Source organism: Ruditapes philippinarum, unplaced genomic scaffold, assembly GCF_026571515.1.
Source record: "Ruditapes philippinarum isolate M1 unplaced genomic scaffold, ASM2657151v2 ctg6786_1_1_1_1, whole genome shotgun sequence".
Taxonomy (NCBI): Eukaryota; Metazoa; Mollusca; class Bivalvia; order Venerida; family Veneridae; genus Ruditapes; species Ruditapes philippinarum.
In genome coordinates, this window is record NW_026857591.1 from 1 (window position 1) to 21,488 (window position 21,488).

General features: G+C 33.6%; 1 protein-coding gene across 1 annotated transcript; it reads right to left on the reverse strand.

Moving 5' to 3' along the window:
• Window positions 1-2,273: 2,273 nt before the first annotated feature.
• LOC132750259 (uncharacterized) lies at window positions 2,274-20,923 on the reverse strand. The gene is made up of 20 exons (XM_060740201.1): window positions 20,244-20,923; window positions 19,021-19,107; window positions 18,208-18,399; window positions 17,811-17,975; window positions 16,577-16,769; window positions 15,996-16,116; window positions 15,703-15,857; window positions 14,841-14,905; window positions 14,406-14,546; window positions 13,608-13,766; window positions 9,700-10,338; window positions 9,247-9,333; window positions 8,659-8,850; window positions 8,186-8,350; window positions 7,341-7,533; window positions 6,683-6,803; window positions 5,916-6,070; window positions 4,998-5,062; window positions 4,206-4,346; window positions 2,274-3,320 (listed from the first exon to the last, which is right to left on the reverse strand). The coding sequence occupies exons 1-20, from the start codon at window positions 20,824-20,826 to the stop codon at window positions 3,175-3,177; spliced, it is 3,765 nt and encodes a 1,254-aa protein (XP_060596184.1). The 5' UTR covers window positions 20,827-20,923; the 3' UTR covers window positions 2,274-3,174.
• Between the last annotated feature and the right edge of the window lie 565 nt (window positions 20,924-21,488).

A 21,488-nucleotide genomic window follows, 5' to 3' on the forward strand; every position in this document is an offset into this window, starting at 1 on the left:
AGTATATCGGTACTGTAAACAGAAAATATCCAAGAAGATAAATATAACAAATACAAGGACAAAATGATACATAAAACGATATTCAAAAATGTCACGAATATCGACCACATGACATATAGTTGATACTTTCAAGAGCCATTTTTTTGCCTTTTAAAGTCAAGTCAAGCAAACCGGAGAAAAGTGTCATAACCTTTTTGATTTGACACACAGGGACATCTCCCACCCCACCCCCACAAAAAACAACAACAACAACAAATTCAAACTAAACCCAATTAACACTCAGGAACAGTCCGGTTGATTAAACCTTGATGAACAGTGCAATAGAACAATTAATAGTACTTTTTCTGAATATTATCTCTTGTGTTGCCTGTAGAGTCAATAAAGTGTTGTCTGTTCTGTTTTACCCTGGGATGACAAAACCAAGGAACATTTCAGTATTCCCTGTCTTCTAAATAATGTGCATGATGAGTACATTTTCTTGTGTAATACGACCACAATTAAGGCACATTTTGCCATAGTTTCCTTCTTAATTAACTGCACAAAAATACTGGAAAGAGTGTAATGCAGTATCTTAGGATGGATGGATGGACGGACGGACGTGCCAACATTTGGGGATTATAAGCTTTTTATGTTCATGTGGCACTTTGGATTTCCTTCATTTTTTTAATTAGATTTTGGCCCGAATGAAGTTCAATAACCATTGGAAGTTTGCCTAGACAGACAACGAACTTATAATTATTCTGACGAAGTATGTTTTCCAGCTCACATTTCCATATTTTGCAAAGATATTTTGTTACCAGAACTTAATCGAAAATGTTCGACCCTTTCGACCTGTCTTGTGACAAAAACCTCGAACACAATACACATTCACAAAACGGACTAAATGTCTAAAAATAGAAACAAAAAGTTGGTAAATGCTGGTTAAATTTGTTGAGAATTTATTTCGTTTGTCTGATAACTTTAAGTGGTCACCAAATCCTGAATGGTCAAGTTTGAATTGTGTCCATTCTTGTGTGCATTGTAGGTACAATTATGCCCCCTTCCTAGAGCCTTGAGTTTCTTTCGGAAGATACTTTTCTCTTTTTTTTTAAAGAAAAGACTACTAATATACACTCACACGAAAAGAGGTGTGAGTTTTTATGTTCATCAAAGCAAAGTATGACGCAAATTTGATAATTATCAGAATAAATGTGTTTTACATATAAATAACTTAAAACTGAAGTTGCCGATTTTAAATGATATGAGCCGTGTCATGACAAAACCAACATAGTGCGATTGCGACCAGCATGGATCCAGACCAGCCTGCGCATCTGCGCAGTCTGATCAGGATCCATGCTCTTCGCTTTCAAACCCTATTACAAGTAGAGAAACAAATAGCGAACAGCATAGATCCTGATCAGACTGCGCGGATGCGCAGGCTGGTCTGGATCCATGCTGGTCGCAAACCCATTATGTTGGTTTTGTCGTGACACGGCTCAAGTAACTAACTGCCTTTTTGCCTTCGAACATTTTAACACACATTTCACATGTAAGCGCCGTTTTTGATAATTGTTACATTATAATTCAATTTTAAGTGGTAAAACATCGCGCATACTGTTGCCCATTTTGATGTGTTAAATTTATATATATTTTGCCTTTAATGCTAAAGAAAATTTCTCTTTAAACAAGTACACCTTCTTTTCTTTGCATATAATTAAAATGATAAGTGTGTTTATAAGTTTAGTTAAGCCGCTGATCGGTAGCTAGAATTTACATCAATCACACTGTCTTGAGCAGGCCAAATCGAGGCTGCAACGTTTTCACTTTTGCTATGTTAGACGTTCTTTAAGGTTTTCATTTTCTCTTCCCTGTATATGACATTCACCCCTCTCATTTGTATCCCTATTTTCATGACATGCAGAAATATGAAGAAGAAAAAAACACACGCCATTCTATATTGCGAAATCATTTCGCTACTGTGAATGGTTTGATCAAGATTAAATAGATGCATGAATTTCAGAGCTTATATGTTATATGAGTGTCCATGAATTAATTAACAAAACTAGTGTTGTTTTTTTTTCAATTGCGTTTCAACATAAACCCTGATAATGAATAACTCAAATAAAACTTTGTGAAATATGTCATTACATTTACTATCAAATAGATATGATCATATTACCTCGTTTATTTTTGTCTAGAGAAAAGATTCTATGGCAAAATAGTGAAATATACCCACCGCAAATATCAATTTCGAAAAAATGATTTTGAATATTTCGTTATTAAACTGCTTACAACAGCCAAGCTACAGCTAGCTAAGATTAAAATGGAAATATGATTACATATTCTTGATAGTATAATTTTGACATGTAGTTCAAGTGTCTTATGGTTTATGCTGTATTTGTTTGAACTCATATTGTGTTACATTACAATTTTGTTAATAAATGAAGCTTGAAATGTTTTAATAAGGTTTGCCACCGGAATGTATTATAGTACAAAGTATATGATCATTTTTAGCTTCATAATTGGAGGAAATAAAAGAATCTACCTAGTAAAGCCATACTCGCACCAGTGACGTAAGAAACATTATTTTAACCAGTTTCAGATGGAACTATTTAATGGTGATTTTTTTCCATATAATTCTGCTTAAGCTGGTGCCAGAGGGCTTGGACTGTAGGATGTTGGACGGCCTTCACGATTTTCTACTTTTGGACAGTAATTTGATAGTCGTTTGACTGCATTGATAATGGTTGGCTTTCTGTTTGTCTATTTGAAACAATTACTCAGCTATATAACATTATAATTATTATCATAAAATCATGTGGTATATTGTAATTTATTGCCACTGCCGCAATCTCGATTGATGACAATACAAAAACATTCTAGCAGATTTATGTTACAGCATAATTTGTAGGGATGTAATCCGGAGCCGAATTCACTATTTCACTATAATTAACTTGACCGAAATATACTTTTATTGGTATAAATAAAAAGTGGTGTAAATACACACATATTATGTGAATGAAACCACCTTTAAACGATTCTTTATAATCATTTAATACTAGTATATACATATACTCGTACAATTTTATCAACACCTCGTGTAGGTTCTGCCAGCATAATCTCATTGCATTTTATAATCAAATACAAATGAATTCTGTTGTAAAATAATTTGTTAGTTTTTTTCACTGTCTCCTATCAATTTTCTACAATGTTATCTAGCTTTTTCCCATTTTCCTGTGTCCCGGCAGCTTTATATTCCGAAGCATAAGTCGCCCATTTCGGCATACCTCTTGCCTTTATCAACGCAAAACCGAGTATTGAAAGAGCAACAGCACGGAGTCCTTTATAAAAGAAGACAAATTATCTGAGTAAAACATATATATGGACATATTTAAAAAAAATAAGTTCAACATACGTATCAGTAGAACAAAGTAAAGGTATGTTATTTAAAGTGAGTTGGTCAATAATGAAAGATCTGTTGTACCATAGGTAATTATGATGATAGTACTTAGTATCATATCTGACGACAAACCATGGAAGAATTATATGAGCCGTGTCATGACAAAACCAACATAATGGGTTTGCGACCAGCATGGATCCAGACCAGCCTGCGCATCCGCGCAGTCTGATCAGGATCCATGCTGTTCGCTATCGGTTTCTATACTGGTTATAGAGTTTGTAAGCGAACAGCATGGATCCTGATCAGACTGCGCGGATGCGCAGGCTGGTCTGGATCCATGCTGGTCGCAAACCCATTATGTTGGTTTTGTCATGACACGGCTCATATATGGATGTTGTTGGTTCGTGTGAGATACATGATCCGATTAGACATACCTATATACATGTATAACAGACATTAATTGTTTTGAGCAAAATATCATTTTTCATCAAATACATTTTTATACTAAATCATTTGGAACTCTTATCAACCTGGTTTTCTTTTAGAAATAATTTTATAAGAATATCCAAATGATATATTTTTATTGTTTTTATCAATATTTGGAAAAAAAAAACTTATGAAGAATGCAGACCAAACCACTGTAAAATCGGATTTTAACACAAGATAACATTTTCCACCAATGTATATAGTATATTATTTTTTAATTAATGCACTGTCTTAAACGGAACAAAATTAAAATGAAATTGGTCTCTTTCATACTGGTATTAAACTTATTACAAATATTATATTTCGTGTAAAAGATAAAATAATCCTCTTATATCAATACCTATCATAAGTCCATGCATCCTAAATCGCTGGGCCTCAATGTTATAATGAGCACAATACTTAGAAGATGTTCTTGCAGTATTCCAGATCAAGCACGAACTGTCAATTATTTTCCCACCAATAACCGGACCAGGTAACCAGGCTGCAGTGATATAAAACATATGTGAATCACAAAAAAATCTTGACACTCAATTAAAAAAAATTCTTGAATGTTCCACGATGACTTTCATAATTATGAAAAATGTAACTAAATTCTAAATCCAACAATTTTCGTAATTACATGTTAACTTTTGCTTTAGACGGTGCTAGTGGGCGTTCACGTCTGTTTGGATATACCATAACCAACCAATCATGAACAGGCTGGCCCTTTCAAACTGAGCAGGCAACATGTTCAAAATTGCTGTGTTTGGCTTTCTCTGAATGTTCAATTTTATACATTTCTAATTTGTAAAACTTGACACACATGTAATGATATAATTAATTGAGAACCAATTAAAACAATTTTTAAACAATTTGAAACAATAAATTGCAACTTATATACCTTTTCGTTTCGAGTGGAACGGCTGAGAGCAAGTTTCATATCTTAATTATATATTTAATGAACGGACGACACTAATACATTAATATTGTCCAATTACATGATTCTTACATTATTTGTTTGATTATCTTTGTTGATAAATATGTTTAAATCCTCATTTTAATAAAGTAGAAACGTTTATAACAAAGATTAACGGTACAAATGTATCTGAGATCTTTAATGACAATTGTAAACAATAAAACACTGAAAACAAACCAGTTAGTGATGTCACTGCAGCAGAAAGACCAATTGCTAATGCTTTATGTTCTTCACCAGCTGATCTACAAAAAGAATAATTCATCAATGATAAATGTAAATTGTTACAAATAATTTGTTGATGTCATGGATCAAATCTGTAACATAATTTTTGACAAGTTTAAGTTTACGATAATAACATGGCTATAATGGAATATAACTAGCTCTTAGAAGAATATTTTCTCTAATCAGTAAGCATCTTGTAACGTAATGTATAGCTTTTAAGGATACTACTCGGTGAGATAACGAATTATATATGTCATTAAAGTTTAGTGAGATGCTTTATCAAAGTTATTTTCATTTAATTTCCTTTTTTTACTTTTTGTTTTACATTACACCTAAGTATAGACATAGCGTATCACTGATTGTCTGGAGTTTTGATAGACGTTATTATGCCCTCAAATAGTATATTTGTTGGTGGTTCAGCTGAGGTGTCTGCTTAAGCGGAAGTAACTGAGGGCTGTATGAAATCTTTCTCTATAAGAACAGTTATTAAGTCGACACATAACAGTGCTAATTTTACTATAATCAAACTATAACAAATTAAGAGAGGAAAACAATTTATAAGAAATATCAATGTTGTGTTTGTTTTTCACAAACATGAAAACTGACTTATTCATGAAGATACTGTAATGAGCCGCGTCATGACAAAACCAACATAATGGGTTTGCGACCAGCATGGATCCAGACCAGCCTGCGCATCCGCGCAGTCTGATCAGGATCCATGCTGTTCGCTATCAATTTCTCTACTTGTTATAGGGTTTGTAAGCAAACAGCATGGATCCTGATCAGACTGCGCGGATGCGCAGGCTGGTCTGGATCCATGCTGGTCGCAAACGCACTATATTGGTTTTGTCATGACGCGGCTCAATCATTTACCTTAGAAACACCAAAAATACTGGAATGGACGCCGTGGCTTCAACAAGATTCATAATAAACTTTGCTACAGAGTATGGCCCCACCATTTGGCAGCTAGAATGACACTGTCCCATTGTTGCCGTACCACCAGGAATCGCTGAACAATTGGCGAGCATCTTGAAATGTAGAAAATGTAAGTTAAAAGGTGTTTTATTGTCCATAACTTTTGAAAAAAGAGGAAAATCCACGAGTCAAAGTTTCTTATATAGAAATATTTACATTGCGTGTTTATCACTCATTTAACAGTTTGACTAACACTGGGGTAAGATAAGTTGAAAAAAAAATGTTTTGGATGACTGTCCTAACTTTTTTATGATTGCCTTGCATCGCACCAACCCAATCCGCTTGACCTCTAACCATTTTTATGTTCTAATTGAACTATTTTGTAGTCATTTTTGTAGAATGATTTGTAAATCAGTTCGCATCCATGCACGCTCAATCTTCTCGTTTTGCCCTGTTCCTATTCGGTATCCTTTTGGATACCTTTTCAGTGATCAAACTGTGTGGCTAGAATATATCGTGAACTGCGTTTCGAAACCGTTGCTCCCGCTTGTAGATCTTTACTCCCATATGTTACATTGATAAAATATTTGGAAGTTCAAGAGAAACGAGTTACTCCAGAAGGTGAATTTTCAGACTTTAGAAATAAAGCATAGACATTTAGCAACGAGAGAAAAAAAACATACAAATTTTACTCATTTGTTACGCTTCTAAGAGAATACTTTTACCTCTTTATTTAAGAATGTGCAGCCTGCATGACAAGGTGAGAAATATGTATTTCCGTCGTTTCCACAAATTGGCAGGAACTCACTTCCACTACATTCACAACCAATATCGGAAGAACTATTGCTGAAAATACACAAACATTGACATTTGAAGATTTATATTTTTGGAATAAGGATATAAAATACCGTACAGGGAGTAAGATAGCAGTAATATGATAACGAAATTACTGAGGCACAGAACCACTGTTCAAAGACATAACTGCTGCTAGCAAATGTTGATATTTGACGGGAATTTTCAGAAAAATATTCAATTTTCGGATGAAGACAACGTTTGTTCATATCTATAGTTCAGAGATAATGTGTAAATATATGATCTAGGTTTGGTGCTTCAAAGTAGATATATGGAAATCTTAAGAACGTCAAATACGACATATTGGAAATATTTCAAGCTCAGGTTTGTTGAGTTTGATTATTGACAACAATGATAATACAATCTATTGTCCACCGCACCCCAGCACCGGCTTATACAGAATTCAACAAGATCATGGCGTTTAATACGCTGATGTTTACATACAGATGTGATCAAAGAACATTCAATGTTACACTTTCGTGCAATTACATGAAAAGCAGTGTATCTAAGTCCAGCCTCCATTATACATACGTATGATCTGTTGGCGCCATATGGATAGGCTGTCGGCTGCAACCGAGGAAAGCAGCTATAATCAATACTATGGTAACAACTAATAGTAGCAAGATTATCAAGAGTATAGTTCTAAATGGCGAGAGGTTCCATTTCTTTGTGATGTATCCACCAATAAGGCACCCAATACTGTAAGAAGTAATACTGATTACTCCTGAAATACAAAAAAATCAAAAAGAAATTATTTTGTTGAAGTATAATTATTTCTATTGATAGATTGTAAATATGACATCATTTGTAAGTGTGTAAAGGATATGTTAAGACGCCCAGTACTGTGTGAATAAAATTTGCCTTTTTCGTACAAAGAGTTTTTAAACATTATTATATCCTATGATTCTTTACGGTCGCCAAAGATACCAAACAATGTTAAATTTTCCATTTTTCTCATAACAAACTTTTTACGCAAATATGCAGATACTTTTTATGAAATCTTTCTAACGGAAAGACAAACCATCTTCGTTACAATTGATATTTTGTGTATGTTTTATTTCTATCAATATATTTGTCAAGGAGAAACATTACCCGTTTTGTTGTCTGGAATATCATTGAAAATTATCAAAGTAATAGAAACAATATTCATACGTTTAATATTGAAGTTGTTGAAGAAAGATAACCCTTTATCATACACCCGTGCTAATTTTGCGACTCCGTAAAAAATGATATTGCACGGCCGTGCATATATTTTGACGTGACGCCAGAGGCTCGCATAATATAATTTTATTCAACTAGTGCAATAAATTCAGTATTGAACTTGCACTCATTCAATATCCTCTGTGTATCATTATCTGATTAGTTTTATTACTCACCAAGAATGATGTTCACCTGCCAAGATGGTATTGCAAACTGCGTCTCTATATATTTTGGTTCAAATCCAAGGAATGTTGAAAATGACAAGACTTGGAAGCACACAGCTATTAAAGTTAGTGTGTATACTGATGATTTTAGAATGGAGAAAATTGTTGTAATAATATCTGAAATAGACAAGAACACAAATTAAAATTTACACAACAATCAGTCTACACATTTTATTAATACAATTTTATGAAAAGAAAATATCTGGAATACTGGAACTTCAAAGAAAAACCTAAAAATAAACATGTGTAGCAAAGCATGTCCACAATTTTGTATAGTCAAATTCTTTGAATAAGCTATTGACCTTCATAAATTTAATGATTTATTGTTTGATAGTTTACTGGATGCACATGCTGAAAACCAATTGCTATTACATGTCTTTTATAAGGAAACAAATCATTTTAAAGAATGTTCTCTGAAAACTTACGTTGAACCTGCTGGACTATAGACTTGCTGTGATGGTGTGATTGTTGATTCGACTGTTCTTGCTGGAAAGAAGGTAATCGCCTCGGGAAGAAGAACATTGGAATGGCTATCAAAATTGTTGCCAGACCAATTATAATGAAACCCAACCACCAAGCACCAATAAACCGGGTATCCGTTGAAGATAAAGTGGTACCTTAATTACAAGAAAGCAATTTCTGGATTCAAAATGAACTTTAAAACAATTTGTTGTTGTTCTTTTTTTTTTTGGGGGGGGGGGGGGAATTCTTTTTTCTTTCTTTTTTTTAAAATTTATTCAATATTTTCGACGATTTCTGTCCTGTTAAACATTGAGGTGCTATGTTGCCAGTAAACTGAATGTTTTGTTATTAAGATAAGTTTTTTTATTTGTGAGGTTTTTCAATGACTTGTTGATTATTATTATTATTATTTGTTTTTTTGTTGTTTTTTTTTGTTTTTTTTTATGTAATTTCAGTTGTAGTGGCAGATATAGTCCTTGGGCTTTCAGTGTTTTGTTAAGACTTTCACTAAATGGTCGCTTAAACTTTTATAAATTAATATATAAACTTACCTTTTAAGGTAACATAAACACTGCTTATCAGACTCCCAATACCATAGCCAACCGCTAAACCAAACACGGCTATACTTGAAATAGTACCTGAAATAAATTCATTGTATGAGTTTGTTAAGAAATATGTTAATTAATTAGAACTGTGACACAGGAGTATTTACTTATCTTTATGAATTGTATGAAACATCATATGTCAACCTGTATCTATTTCGAGATTGTAGGAAATTGTATAGTGAAACGAGCGAGAGGTCAGTGTCATTTAATGTTTCCTTTAACAACATTTTATGTTTTTTTCTGTGGACGCTGATCAACAATTTCATATTTGAACGGATTGAAATATACGCTCCATACTTTTATATAATGGTAGGTTTATTTTGTGAAAAGGAGAAAAAACGAAAAATGTTTCCAAACAATTCAGTACAATGGTACTTTACAATGACTTGAATCACTTACCTATATAGAATCCGGTTTTCTTTTTGTCGACATTATCATCAACATACTGAGCAGAATATGGATAGCAAGGTGCTTTTGCAGCACCTTGAATAATCATTCCTAAATTAAACAAAACATACGCTATTGTTTTTCCAGAACTTTTCACAGTGTGCCCGGGAGATAAAGCAGAATCGTGTTGATTCGACAAACTGTCCGAAGATTCCGAATAATGGTTACATAATACTACATCTGAGTCGTCAGTTGTTGAAGTTGAATTAAAACTTCCATTTTCAGTTACCTTCGATTCAGAAAATGCAACAAAATGTGGAAGAGCAAAAATAAATCCAGATAGTCCACAAACAATAGTAACTGCACCAATTACACGTGGAAGATGTGCTCTTTGTCCGAAATAACTCGCAAATACTGTACAAATCATGTATCCCAGCTCCCATACTGTAAGCATCCAACCGGTCTCGGAACTTGACAGTCCGAAAGCCTTTTCTATATTTGATATTTGTGATACCGTAACTGTATAAAATGACCATGATATAAGACTTAGAATACCAAAAAACACTACGAATGAATTTATTCCGGTGAACATGGTTGACAGTAATACATGACCAGGTACAAGATTTTGAAATATGTAATTTAATTTATAAAACGAAACGTTTATTTAAAACCTTGGTACTTTTTCCGTGCACACAATTAATTTATCTGTCAACTTTATAAAATACACTTGATGTAGGTATAAAACTATATATTGTTTTGCATGATCATACGTGACATGAATTTCAAGTTGTTTTTTTAATTCGTATTTCATAATCATAAACACATAATGGTTAGTATTGCTTCTTCCATTACGATTGTTAGACTGGATGCATTAAGAAATTTAATTAACCTAGTACTAGTAAGGAGGAACATCTGAGGTCAATGGCCTAATTACTATGGTCCATGTCACCGAGATTTCCAAAATGAATATAAGAACCTCTGAAGTAGAAAATGATAATTGATCTCTTCTTTTTATGAGTGGTGCATGAGGTTGACCTCATTTCAAATCTGTCTTCATTGATGGAATGAATTTGGTCTCCAAATGTCATAAATAGGAACATATATCAAAACATGTGTACTAGTATGTGAATAAATAATATACATGTATGTGAATACCTGGCGTATAAAAGTAATAAGTCTATAAGAACAACTTAAAAGACCAAACGTTAAAAATTTATTTCAAATTTTAACAGTGAATTCAATTCAAAATTGTATTTAAATCAGTATAATTTTCATTCTTGAGTAAAAATATTGTATTAAAGGAACTCCACTGAGGGTTTTTGACATGACGGGACAGGAAATAATTTTTGAGAGTAATGTTCCATTTGATTAAGTGTAAACTTGTATGCAAAATTTCAGATTATTTGCTAACTTCATTTTTCCTGAATATTATGCTAATTGCGAAAATTGACCCAACATTGAAAAGCGTTGTAGGAGCACATTTGTCTCGGAGCACATTTGTCTCACGAAGTGTGACCGATGTGTTCGTAAACATTCATATTTGCGACAAATTGGAAATGAGACAGATGTGTCCGACACACAATAGAAAGGACACTCGAAGCACATTTGTCTCACATTTTTCCATAAAATTCTTAAAAGTTAATAATTATGTCCACCTGTATACCGGCTACCAGCCATTGTTCTGCGTTTTCTGTATTTATAATACCGTTTTTATGTCACTTCCGGTCAGTCAGAAATTTCCTGCCTCTGCATAGGAGTCATATATTAAATTAAAAAATATCCATGTTCTGCATGTCACAATGAAAATTTCTGTGCAGCATCCAGAACCTAAACACATATGCAGCAAGTCTACTCTTATCGTCATTAATTGTGATACGTTTATTTTCAATGCTTAAAGTTTTATAAATGATTTATGGCACTAGACATATGCTTAGCAAAAACACGGTAGTATCTACGATGGCATAAAGGGGACATAAAATTTTCTTATTTTTTACGTGCGCACACTATAGCTTTTACGTGGCCACGTGATACTATTACGTGCGCACGCGATAGCTATTACATGCGCACGCGGATATGTATTCCGCATTTGGACCCTAACCGGGATCCTCGAATGAATAGTTCAACGCCCCGTGTATGTGTCGAACCTACAGCGGTTAGGGGCTAGTAATTTTTTGGAATCACTCGGCCACAGAGGACCTTAAATGATCTATGGAAGAAAATAAGAAGACCATTACACACGTATTTTGTTTTCATCAGAAATATATGTATAAAAATATCGCCATTTTCCAAGAATTGCGGCTTTCAGATCCGCCATTTAAAAAACACTTACAACATGCATGAGTTCCTAAAATAATCTGGGTAATGCCATAATTATGGAATATCGGGCCACTCAAAATCAGGCGAGACGCGACTTTCCGATGAGACACGAAGCGAGGCACGATATTGTAACACGAGATCTCGCAATGTCGAATTATCCCGTACCACGAGATTTCAGAAATGAATAAATTTTTATTTCTTTAGATAGGGCAAGTATGAATTTATTAATATTCAAAAAAAAAAATTCGGAGGTAGTTAGATGCATGTAACCAAAAGAAATTCGCGATCAATGTGAAATAATGCGTCATAAACTGCAAAATAGCAGCAGATGAAAAAATGCCTCAGGTAATTAGCCAATGAGTAATTTTTTGGAGCTAATAAAGTATACCAAAAATAAGAAAGCTCTTGAGGAATGCAAATAAAAGCATTCCTCAGGCATAATGGACCTTTAAGTGATTTTATGTAGGCTATAAAGGGAATACTACTTAGCGGTATATGATCTAGTCAATTTCTTGTCTCGCGTCGACGAACGAGATGCGAAGCGGACGCGAGATTTCGGCGAGATGCGAAACCAGTTACGATTTTGTATCATTCAATATCAACCGATTGCGGTGTTCTGTATGGACATAAGTAACATTTTTGTCTACCTGAACAACTATGCACAATGGTACAATGGTGAAATTGAGATGGTACGATGATTAAAACACGATGGCACATTGGTGAAATCGCGATGATTCGATGACACGATAGAGAAAATAATATCGCGTTTTCATCATCATGCCATCGCAGTTTTATCAGATCGTATCATCATATTTTCACCATCGTAACATCGTCTTTCACCATAGTACCATCACGTTTTCATCATCGAGCCTTCGTTGTTTCACAATCGTACAATCGTTGTTTCACCATCGTACCATTGTGTTTTCACCATCGCACCATCGCGTTTTCATCAACGTACCATCGTGCCATCGTACCATCGTAAACGGGATTTAGTATGTTTCAGTGTACGCCTTCAGGTTAAGCCAATCAATTTCTTGAATTAGAGATATTATAATTAATAGTTCACTTTAGGTTTTCATAAAAAAGCATAAGCAAACCTATTGATGATTACACTTGACATGAGGTAAAACGGCCAACCTCGATTCTAAAAAAGAATTTCTGTCGTGGGGAAATATGTGACAAATAATTCATAAAAATGACATGAGACAAATGTGCTTTCTTGTCCCTTAAAAAACTTGATCGGAGCACATTTGTCACACAAATGAGTTTTTTGGGGTAGACATTTGAGGTCCCATTTGTCTCATGTGGGACAAATACGACCGCATCGGTCTTACGTAAGACAAAAGTGCTCCGAGACAAATGTGCTCCTACAAAGCGTTCTATGCTTTTCATTCATATCGGGCTAAGAATTGGACAAAATTGTGATTTTCGCTTTATTTCTTACTGAATTTTTGCATAGATTTTTTGTTTGTTTTTGGTGCCAAAGCGCTATGTAAAAATCAAATATTGTATTTTCAGGCTTATTAAGCTCAGTGGAATTCCTAATAATTAATTTAAATATATCCTTATATTAATTACATATATTGAAGCATATAATAACATTTAATCTTTAGTGTCTCTATCTACTGTATTATCTGTTGTCTTCCGATTTTCATCCGTATCGACAGCAGCATAGTTCTGGGCATCGTCTGTTGCCCATTTGGACACGTCTTTGGCCTTTATCAGTACAATACCAAAGATTGCTACCGAAATAACACGGAGACCTTTCAAAATAAAACATATTACCTGGTAAGTAGAGGTATAATGAGTTATAATTACATTGACATGTCATTAATCAAACTCATTCTTGTAAACAGTATGAGTTCAAATAAGAAGGTACAAAATTGATAGGCATAATGAAAATCATCTGAAATAATTTCATTGTTAAAACATTACAATTCCTAAAGAACATTAGGACAATCATGTTCAATCAATAGTGTGAGTGAGCACGTGACCTATGTTTACGGTAACAATTTGGTCACCGCTAATGGCCGCGTTCATGACGTAAGAAGGCATTTGCTAATTTTTCGTAATTTTTTTTTTTTTTGGTAATAAACATATACCATGTTTCCGGTAAATATTTGCCAATTCCATTGGTACATATTTTTACTTTGAGGCTCTTGTACTCATACTTTCCCCATCATGCTCGGAGAAGTGAAACATTGTTACTACATATTTTCATCAAAATCTTGCCACAAAGAAAACATTCTGCAAGCAAAAATATAATAAAATATAATAAATTGAAATACAGTGTATGTAACGAAAGGTTAGCAAAAACATTTCAATTCACTGGGCAATTAACGGCGACCCAATGTTACCGTAACCATAGTTACGTGATAACTCTCACTGTGTTATGACAATACCTATCATGAATCCATGTATTCTAAACCGTAGGGCCTCAATGTTGTAGTGAGCACAATATTTAGAAGATGTCGAGGCGGTATTCCAAATGAGACACGTGCTATCAATAATTCTTCCGCCAATTACAGGGCCTGGTAACCAAGCTGCAGAAGTAAAAAAAATCATATGAAAGTGTGAGCAAAGATGCTGGTAATGCAGGAGGAATAAAAACATACTTATACATTACCAAATAATTTTGTTCACGAATGTTTCGGATGGCAAGGAGCATAGAGGGCATTTTTATAATGAAGAGATCTATATATATAACTTTTAATAATTTTGAGTATGTAGTTTTTGAAGTTTGATTTCACTGAGACAAATTAAAAACTTCAACTTTCAAAAGTAACAAGTTGAAGGGTCTTAGGATAGCAATAACAAAGGATAAAAAAAATACCCACCGAGCAATGATGTTGCTCCAGCTGAAAGACCAATTGCTAACGCTTTATGTTCTGCTCCAGCTGATCTACAGAAAGAGATACATAGAACATCTATACTTAAACTTTTGATATTGCTATTACGAAGAATTAAGGATAAAGCCTTTATTAGGAGGTATATTGTAAATTCCTATTCTTGAAATGTTTGATTCGCATCCCTATAAAACAATAGTAAAAGTTCAGGTCAGACTGTACCATTAGTAAAAGTTGCAACATTAGTAAAACCTGCACCATACGTAAAAGTTAAGGTCACACTCCGTTCAGGTCAGATCGTACCAAATTTTAACATTAGTTCATATGGAAAAAAAAGAGTTTGAGACCCATCTTAGATATAAACATGTACCAAAACACCATACTAGTAATTTACTATCATTGCATGATGGATCTTAATATATAAAGCAAATAAATTTGGTTTTATGATGTAATTCTTAACAAATGATAGGGTTTTGATAAATAGTTATTCGGAAAATATTGAATTGTTATGTCTACGACTGTCGTGAAATAGTGACTATAGGTAATACTTTCTTCAATATAAACGAACTGTTGTTGTTATTCAACATTTCACAGTACAGATATGAGCCGCGTCATGACAAAACCAACATAGTGGGTTTGCGACCAGCATGGATCCAGACCAGCCTGCGCATCCGCGCAGTCTGATCAGGATCCATGCTGTTCGCTTACCAACTCTATTACAAGTGGAGAAACTGACAGCGAACAGCATGGATCCTGATCAGACTGCGCGGATGCGCAGGCTGGTCTGGATCCATGCTGGTCGCAAACCCACTATGTTGGTTTTGTCGTGACACGGCTAATTATTATCATTTACCTCAGGAAAACCAAGAATATCGGAATAGAGGACATGGCATCGAAAATGTTTAAGATAAACTTTGCTGTAGAGTACGGCCAGACCATACGGCAACGAGATGGACAACGTCCCATTGTTGCAACACCACCAGGAATTGCTGAACAGTTGGTGAGTACCTTAAAATGTAAAAATAATAAGTGTGAAATATTCTTTAAACTATCGTTTTCTTTTGTTGTTGTTATTGTTGTTGTTGTTTTATCCATCACAATATTATTTATTTTATTAGCGTTAACTATTATTTTAGGAATACTTACGTCTTTGTTTAAAAATCTGCATCCAGCGTGACACGGGGAGAAATATATATTTCCATCATTCCCACAAATCGGCAAAAACTCACTACCATTGCAATTACAACCAATGTCAACAGAACTATGACTGAAGCAGATAACTGATATGAATTTAAATGTATCTTTTTATCAACTTAAAATTATGGAAATGATAGTACAAATGGATTAATTTTGAAACAAAAGTACGTATATTGTTCATTTCAAACCAAATTAGATTTCCTTTGTGAACATACATTTTCGTTTCGTACTTTTTTATAAATTAATCAAGGTAAGTATAAATATTTTAGAACGCAAACAGACCTATTTGATTTTTTTGTTAAAGTGTCTTCATTCAGTTGTTTTCATATTTTCAAACTTTGACAGGGTTGCGTTACTATTAATTGTAATATAAAGAACCGAAAAGTGATTTCCTTCAAAACCAAAAATATAAAAAAATTAATACATTCCAGATAGGAATCAGAAAAAAGAGAAATTTCATTAAATCGACGACTTAAGTTTTCGTCAAAGCTGCATTTAAGACTTCCAAAGTCTGCTACAATTATACATACGTATGATCTATTGGTTCCATATGAATAGTCTGCGGCTTGCAGCCGAGAAAAGCAGCTATTGTCATTACTATGGTTACGATAACAAGGAGGAAAATTATCAAGAGAATAGTTCTATATGGCGACAATTTCCATTTCTTTGTAATGCATCCTCCAACAAAGCACCCGATACTGTAAGAAGAAATACCAATCCCTCCTGCAATATACAAGAGATAATCTTATTTAGGGATATTCATTATCTAAGGGCAATGTAATCATTAAATTACTTTTGGTAGAGTAAAACGGACAAAAAGTACGTTTTTCTGTCCAATAAAGAATGCATAAAGCGGTCAGATACAATTCTTAGAATATAGTAAAAATGAATCTTGAAAAATGACCATCACAATTCCTATCTCGAGCAACATTTTAAAATGAAAAAGACATATTCTGTTTAAAAACAGAATATGGCCCCAAATAAAAAGAAACTACATGTGCCCTAAACGAGAAAACAATGAGCAAATCTAAATTAAATGGAATTTTGAAAGAGAAGCACAAAATTCTGGAAACAAAGTGATCCCTATAGTGCTGGCATCAATGATCCCGAAGGACCAGAAAATATAACAACACTGAAGTGAAGTACGGGGCAACTTTTTACAGCTGCCACACGGCACTTGACAACCGCTGTTGTGAAGTATAAAATTCTGGAAACAAAGTGATCCATCGGAAGCATCAATCACAACAAAATTACAAGAGAATTGCAGACTCGGTTTGATTGAGTCTGTATATGAGGGATAATGAATAAGTGCAACATCCCTCACGCCCCCTAGCACCGGCTTGAGCGGTACTCAATTTTCAACACTTAATAGTGCTGGCATCAAGTCATGAAGCCTGCATGTCTTAAGACAAGCTGTCAAAAGACTAATTTTATACGCAAGGGTGATTATATAGTATTCAACTAGGGGTACTAGAACCACCCAATAAGAATGAAGCCAAATAGAAGTAACTAAAAGTACCACAAACACAACAATGCTAGCACTTTGTCTTGCTGAACGATGTTCAATTTTTGGAAATAGTTCATCTCTGATAAAATGTACAGGGTGATGTTTAAGACAACGCTGACATGACTATAAAATTGGAGGGCAAAAATGAATCCCCTAAAGCTGTCTAAACCGATAAAATCGAAACACTGTCAACATTAAAAGAGCTGTACATACATGTTTTTTGTTGTTTTTTTTTTAAAACAAAGTTAACCACTCACCAAGAAGGACATTGACCTGCCAAAGAGGCATTTCAAATTGTGTAAACATGTACTTTGGCTCAAACCCTTCGAATGACGCAAATGATAAGATTTGAAAACATGCAGCTGCTAGTGTTAACGCATACAAGGGTGATTTCAAAATAGATATGATTGTTGCAACAACATCTGAAATTAAAAAAAATACTTTAGTTACGTTTTAGTCGTAAACTGTATATATTGAGGCACAGGCTTTGAAATAAACTGATAAATATACATACAAATTAGCAGCGAAAGAAATACACATTTTAGCATTTTGTAAACAGTATTATCTAAACAAAATGAATGATTCTAATAGAAGTAGTGTTTAGAGTGAAACATTTTGTTGTCTATATCACTTTTGTTTGTAAAAGAAACTTGCGTTTAATCTGCTGAACGAATGATATGTTATCACGATGGGTTTGTTGTTGCAACTGATTTTGCCGGGAAGTAATTAATCTTCTCGGAAAGCAGAACATTGGAATAGCTGTTAAACTGAGAGCAACACCAACAGATATGAATCCCAACCACCAAGCTCCAATAAACCGTGTGTCCGTGGAGGATAATGTGGTACCTAAATGACAAAAATGAAAAGTGTTGCTAATGCATGTAGCAATCTATTATTCACATATTTTTTTTATTGATTATAAAAATAGTGATCTGATAAATTTTAAGTCATACATGGATCTTTGTATACACAAATTGTAATATATTTGAGCCGCGTCACGACAAAACCAACATAATGGGTTTGCGACCAGCATGGATCAAGACCAGCCTACGCATCCGCGCAGTCTGATCAGGATCCATGCTGTTCGCTATCAGTTTCTTTACTTGTTATAGGGTCTGTAAGCGACTGATCAGACTGCGCGGATGTGCAAGCTGGTCTGGATCCATGCTGGTCGCAAACCCATTATGTTGTTTTTGTCGTGACGCGGTTCATTTGTATTTTCTTAAAATCTATGATTATACAAGAGTCAGTGGCTTTATTATTTTCTTTCTTGACTTGTCATTACAATTTCTATAAAATACCTACTCATAAACGATTTTATTCTTATAATACATTTGTATTTATCTACAATCAGTAGGTAACTATCACATATTTCTTAGATTAATATATTTATACATGTATATTTTTAATTTCGATTAATATCATGCCTAGCGATTATCAAAATTCTTCATTTATTATGATAGATACTTTTCAAAGTGACGTATACACTGCTTATGAGACTTCCAATTCCAAATCCAAGGGCTAGGCCAAACACCGTTATACTCGATACAATACCTGCAAGATATGTCATTTATTATATACTTTTAAATGAAATATTGAGCAATATTGATGAAATAAAATGCGTATTTTCATTTTCTGTATTTTCACTGTAAAAATTTATTTTTCACTGCAGTGAAACATATTTTCCGTATTTTCACTGGTGTCATGCCGGACTACTTTCTTTTAAACTCTGCCAGTACTCAAAATTTAAGGGAAAGTCTTTCAAATTTTAATGTCCAGAAAGAGAAAAATGTATATAATAAACAGAAAATTCAAGTTTTTTCTATAAATACATGATTTATTTTCATCTTGTGGCATGAAAATTACCATATTTCACTCGTGGCTACCGCCACTCATGAAATATTTATTTTCATACCACTCCATGAAAATAAATCATGTATTTATAGAAAAAACTTGAATATCCTCTATGGATTATTACCAGCATTTTATACTTTTTCTCCATACAGACATGGAATAAAGGTCTGGGACATGTGAAGTATGTGACACCATTCCAGAGATATATATTTTAATGAGTTTTGTCACAATCTGTTCAGAGTCAATTCTAGGAAATTGTGTGAAATATTCTGCTAAAACTGTTTTATTATTATATTTTCATACTGTTTTTAATTCATATACAAAGAAGTTACAGAAATAGAGCAGAAGATATTCTTTTAACACAAATATTTTACACATGTACTTCGTAACTAACTGATATTATACGTATTTGCATTTTGTGTTGGTTTTTAAAGTATATCATTGTATTTTATTGTGATGAAACATATTATTTCAGAGTGTATACTTATCATTGTAAGATGACTTACAGGCTTATTTACAACATTTACATTTTCTTAAAATTATGCCTCCATCTTCATACATAAAATGCTTTATGTTAGATTTTACACTGCCATAGACCTAATAAGTATATGAATAGTCCTTAATGAACATTTTTATTGCGTTTCATTCATTTCATAATCTAATTTGATATATGAAAATACTTAACTGCAAGAAACAGATATTTGTTTTTAACTTCCCATTTATTTGTTTATAATTTCTATGGAATCTAGTGGGTTTTTTTCAATACGCATTATATTTACATTACGGATGAGAATATGGAGAAAAATGAAATTAGATTCTTGTTTATTGTGATGTACCTATATAGAATCCGGTTTTCTGTTTATCAACATTATCGTCAATGTACTGAGCAGAATATGGATAAGTTGGTGCTTTTCCGACCCCTTGTACGATCATTCCAATATTTAACAGAACGTAAGCTATTGTTTTTCCTGAACCTTTCACTAAATGTCCTAGAGTAGCAGAATCTGCTTGTTTGGATGAACTATAACCATAAGATGTTGGTTTGTTGAATGTACATAAAGTAACATCATACCCATCTTTTGATGATGATGTATTAATATTTTCATTTTCTATAAAAATCGATTCCGAAAATGCAACAAAATGTGGCATAGCTATGATAAATCCAGACAGTCCGCAAAAAATCATAGATACACCAATAACACGTGTAAGATGCGCCCTGTGTCCGAAATAACTCGCAAATACAGTACAAATCATGTATCCCAGTTCCCATACGGTAAGTAACCACCCGGACTCGGAACTGGACAATCCGAAAGCTTTTTCTATATTTGATATCTGCGAAACCGTTACTGTATACGATGACCATGATACAAGATTCAGAGTACTAAAAATCACAATGAATGAATTTATTCCGGTGAACATTGTTGACAAACTATTTGACAAAGAATAACTAAATAATAAAACAAAACGAGGTTCTTTTCCCCCATACAAAAATAATGAATATATGACTTTGGATAAAAAAAGAATAATGCAAAACCCAGAAGAACGAGTAAATGCAAATTCATTAATTGATTTGCATGATGTTACGTGATATGAATTTTATTTTATTTAAATTTGACATAATTCATAATCATATTCACAGTATGGAAAGTAATACTTCCATCATTAAGATTGTGTGATAACTTTATAAATTACCAGGAGCGTGTTAAAAAGAATGGTTTACGTCACAAGGGTCGCTGAGATTTAATGAATAAATAGTACATTAACCATAATGAAAATAAGAAAACAAGAGGGCCATCATGGCCCTGAGTCGATCACCAGAAACGACTGCTTTTCAGTGTTGGAAATTATCCATTGTCAATATTTTCTAATATTAAATTTGAGCATAGAATATGTTTAAACAATTATTTGAAGAAATACCATAACCTGAGGCATTTAAAGCTTTAGCTTATAAGGGAACAATCAAATTATTATGAGCAAACTTGATAAAAGACTACCCGTGATCATCCACTAGTTAGTTCTGTAGAAAAAGGTGTTTCTTTTTTAAGCCCTAGCGACCCTAAAAAGGGGCCAATCAAATTTAT

Bases quoted from the DNA above. Each gene is read 5' to 3' on its own strand.
- LOC132750259 (XM_060740201.1), bottom strand. From the start codon at position 20,826: ATGTTCACCGGAATAAATTCATTCATTGTGATTTTTAGTACTCTGAAT. The intron at 14,547-14,840 runs GTGGGTATTTTT...TTACTTCTGCAG, and splicing joins TGGAGCAACATCATTGCTCG to CTTGGTTACCAGGCCCTGTA. The intron at 13,767-14,405 runs GTATTGTCATAA...TTATTTTGAAAG, and splicing joins AATACATGGATTCATGATAG to GTCTCCGTGTTATTTCGGTA.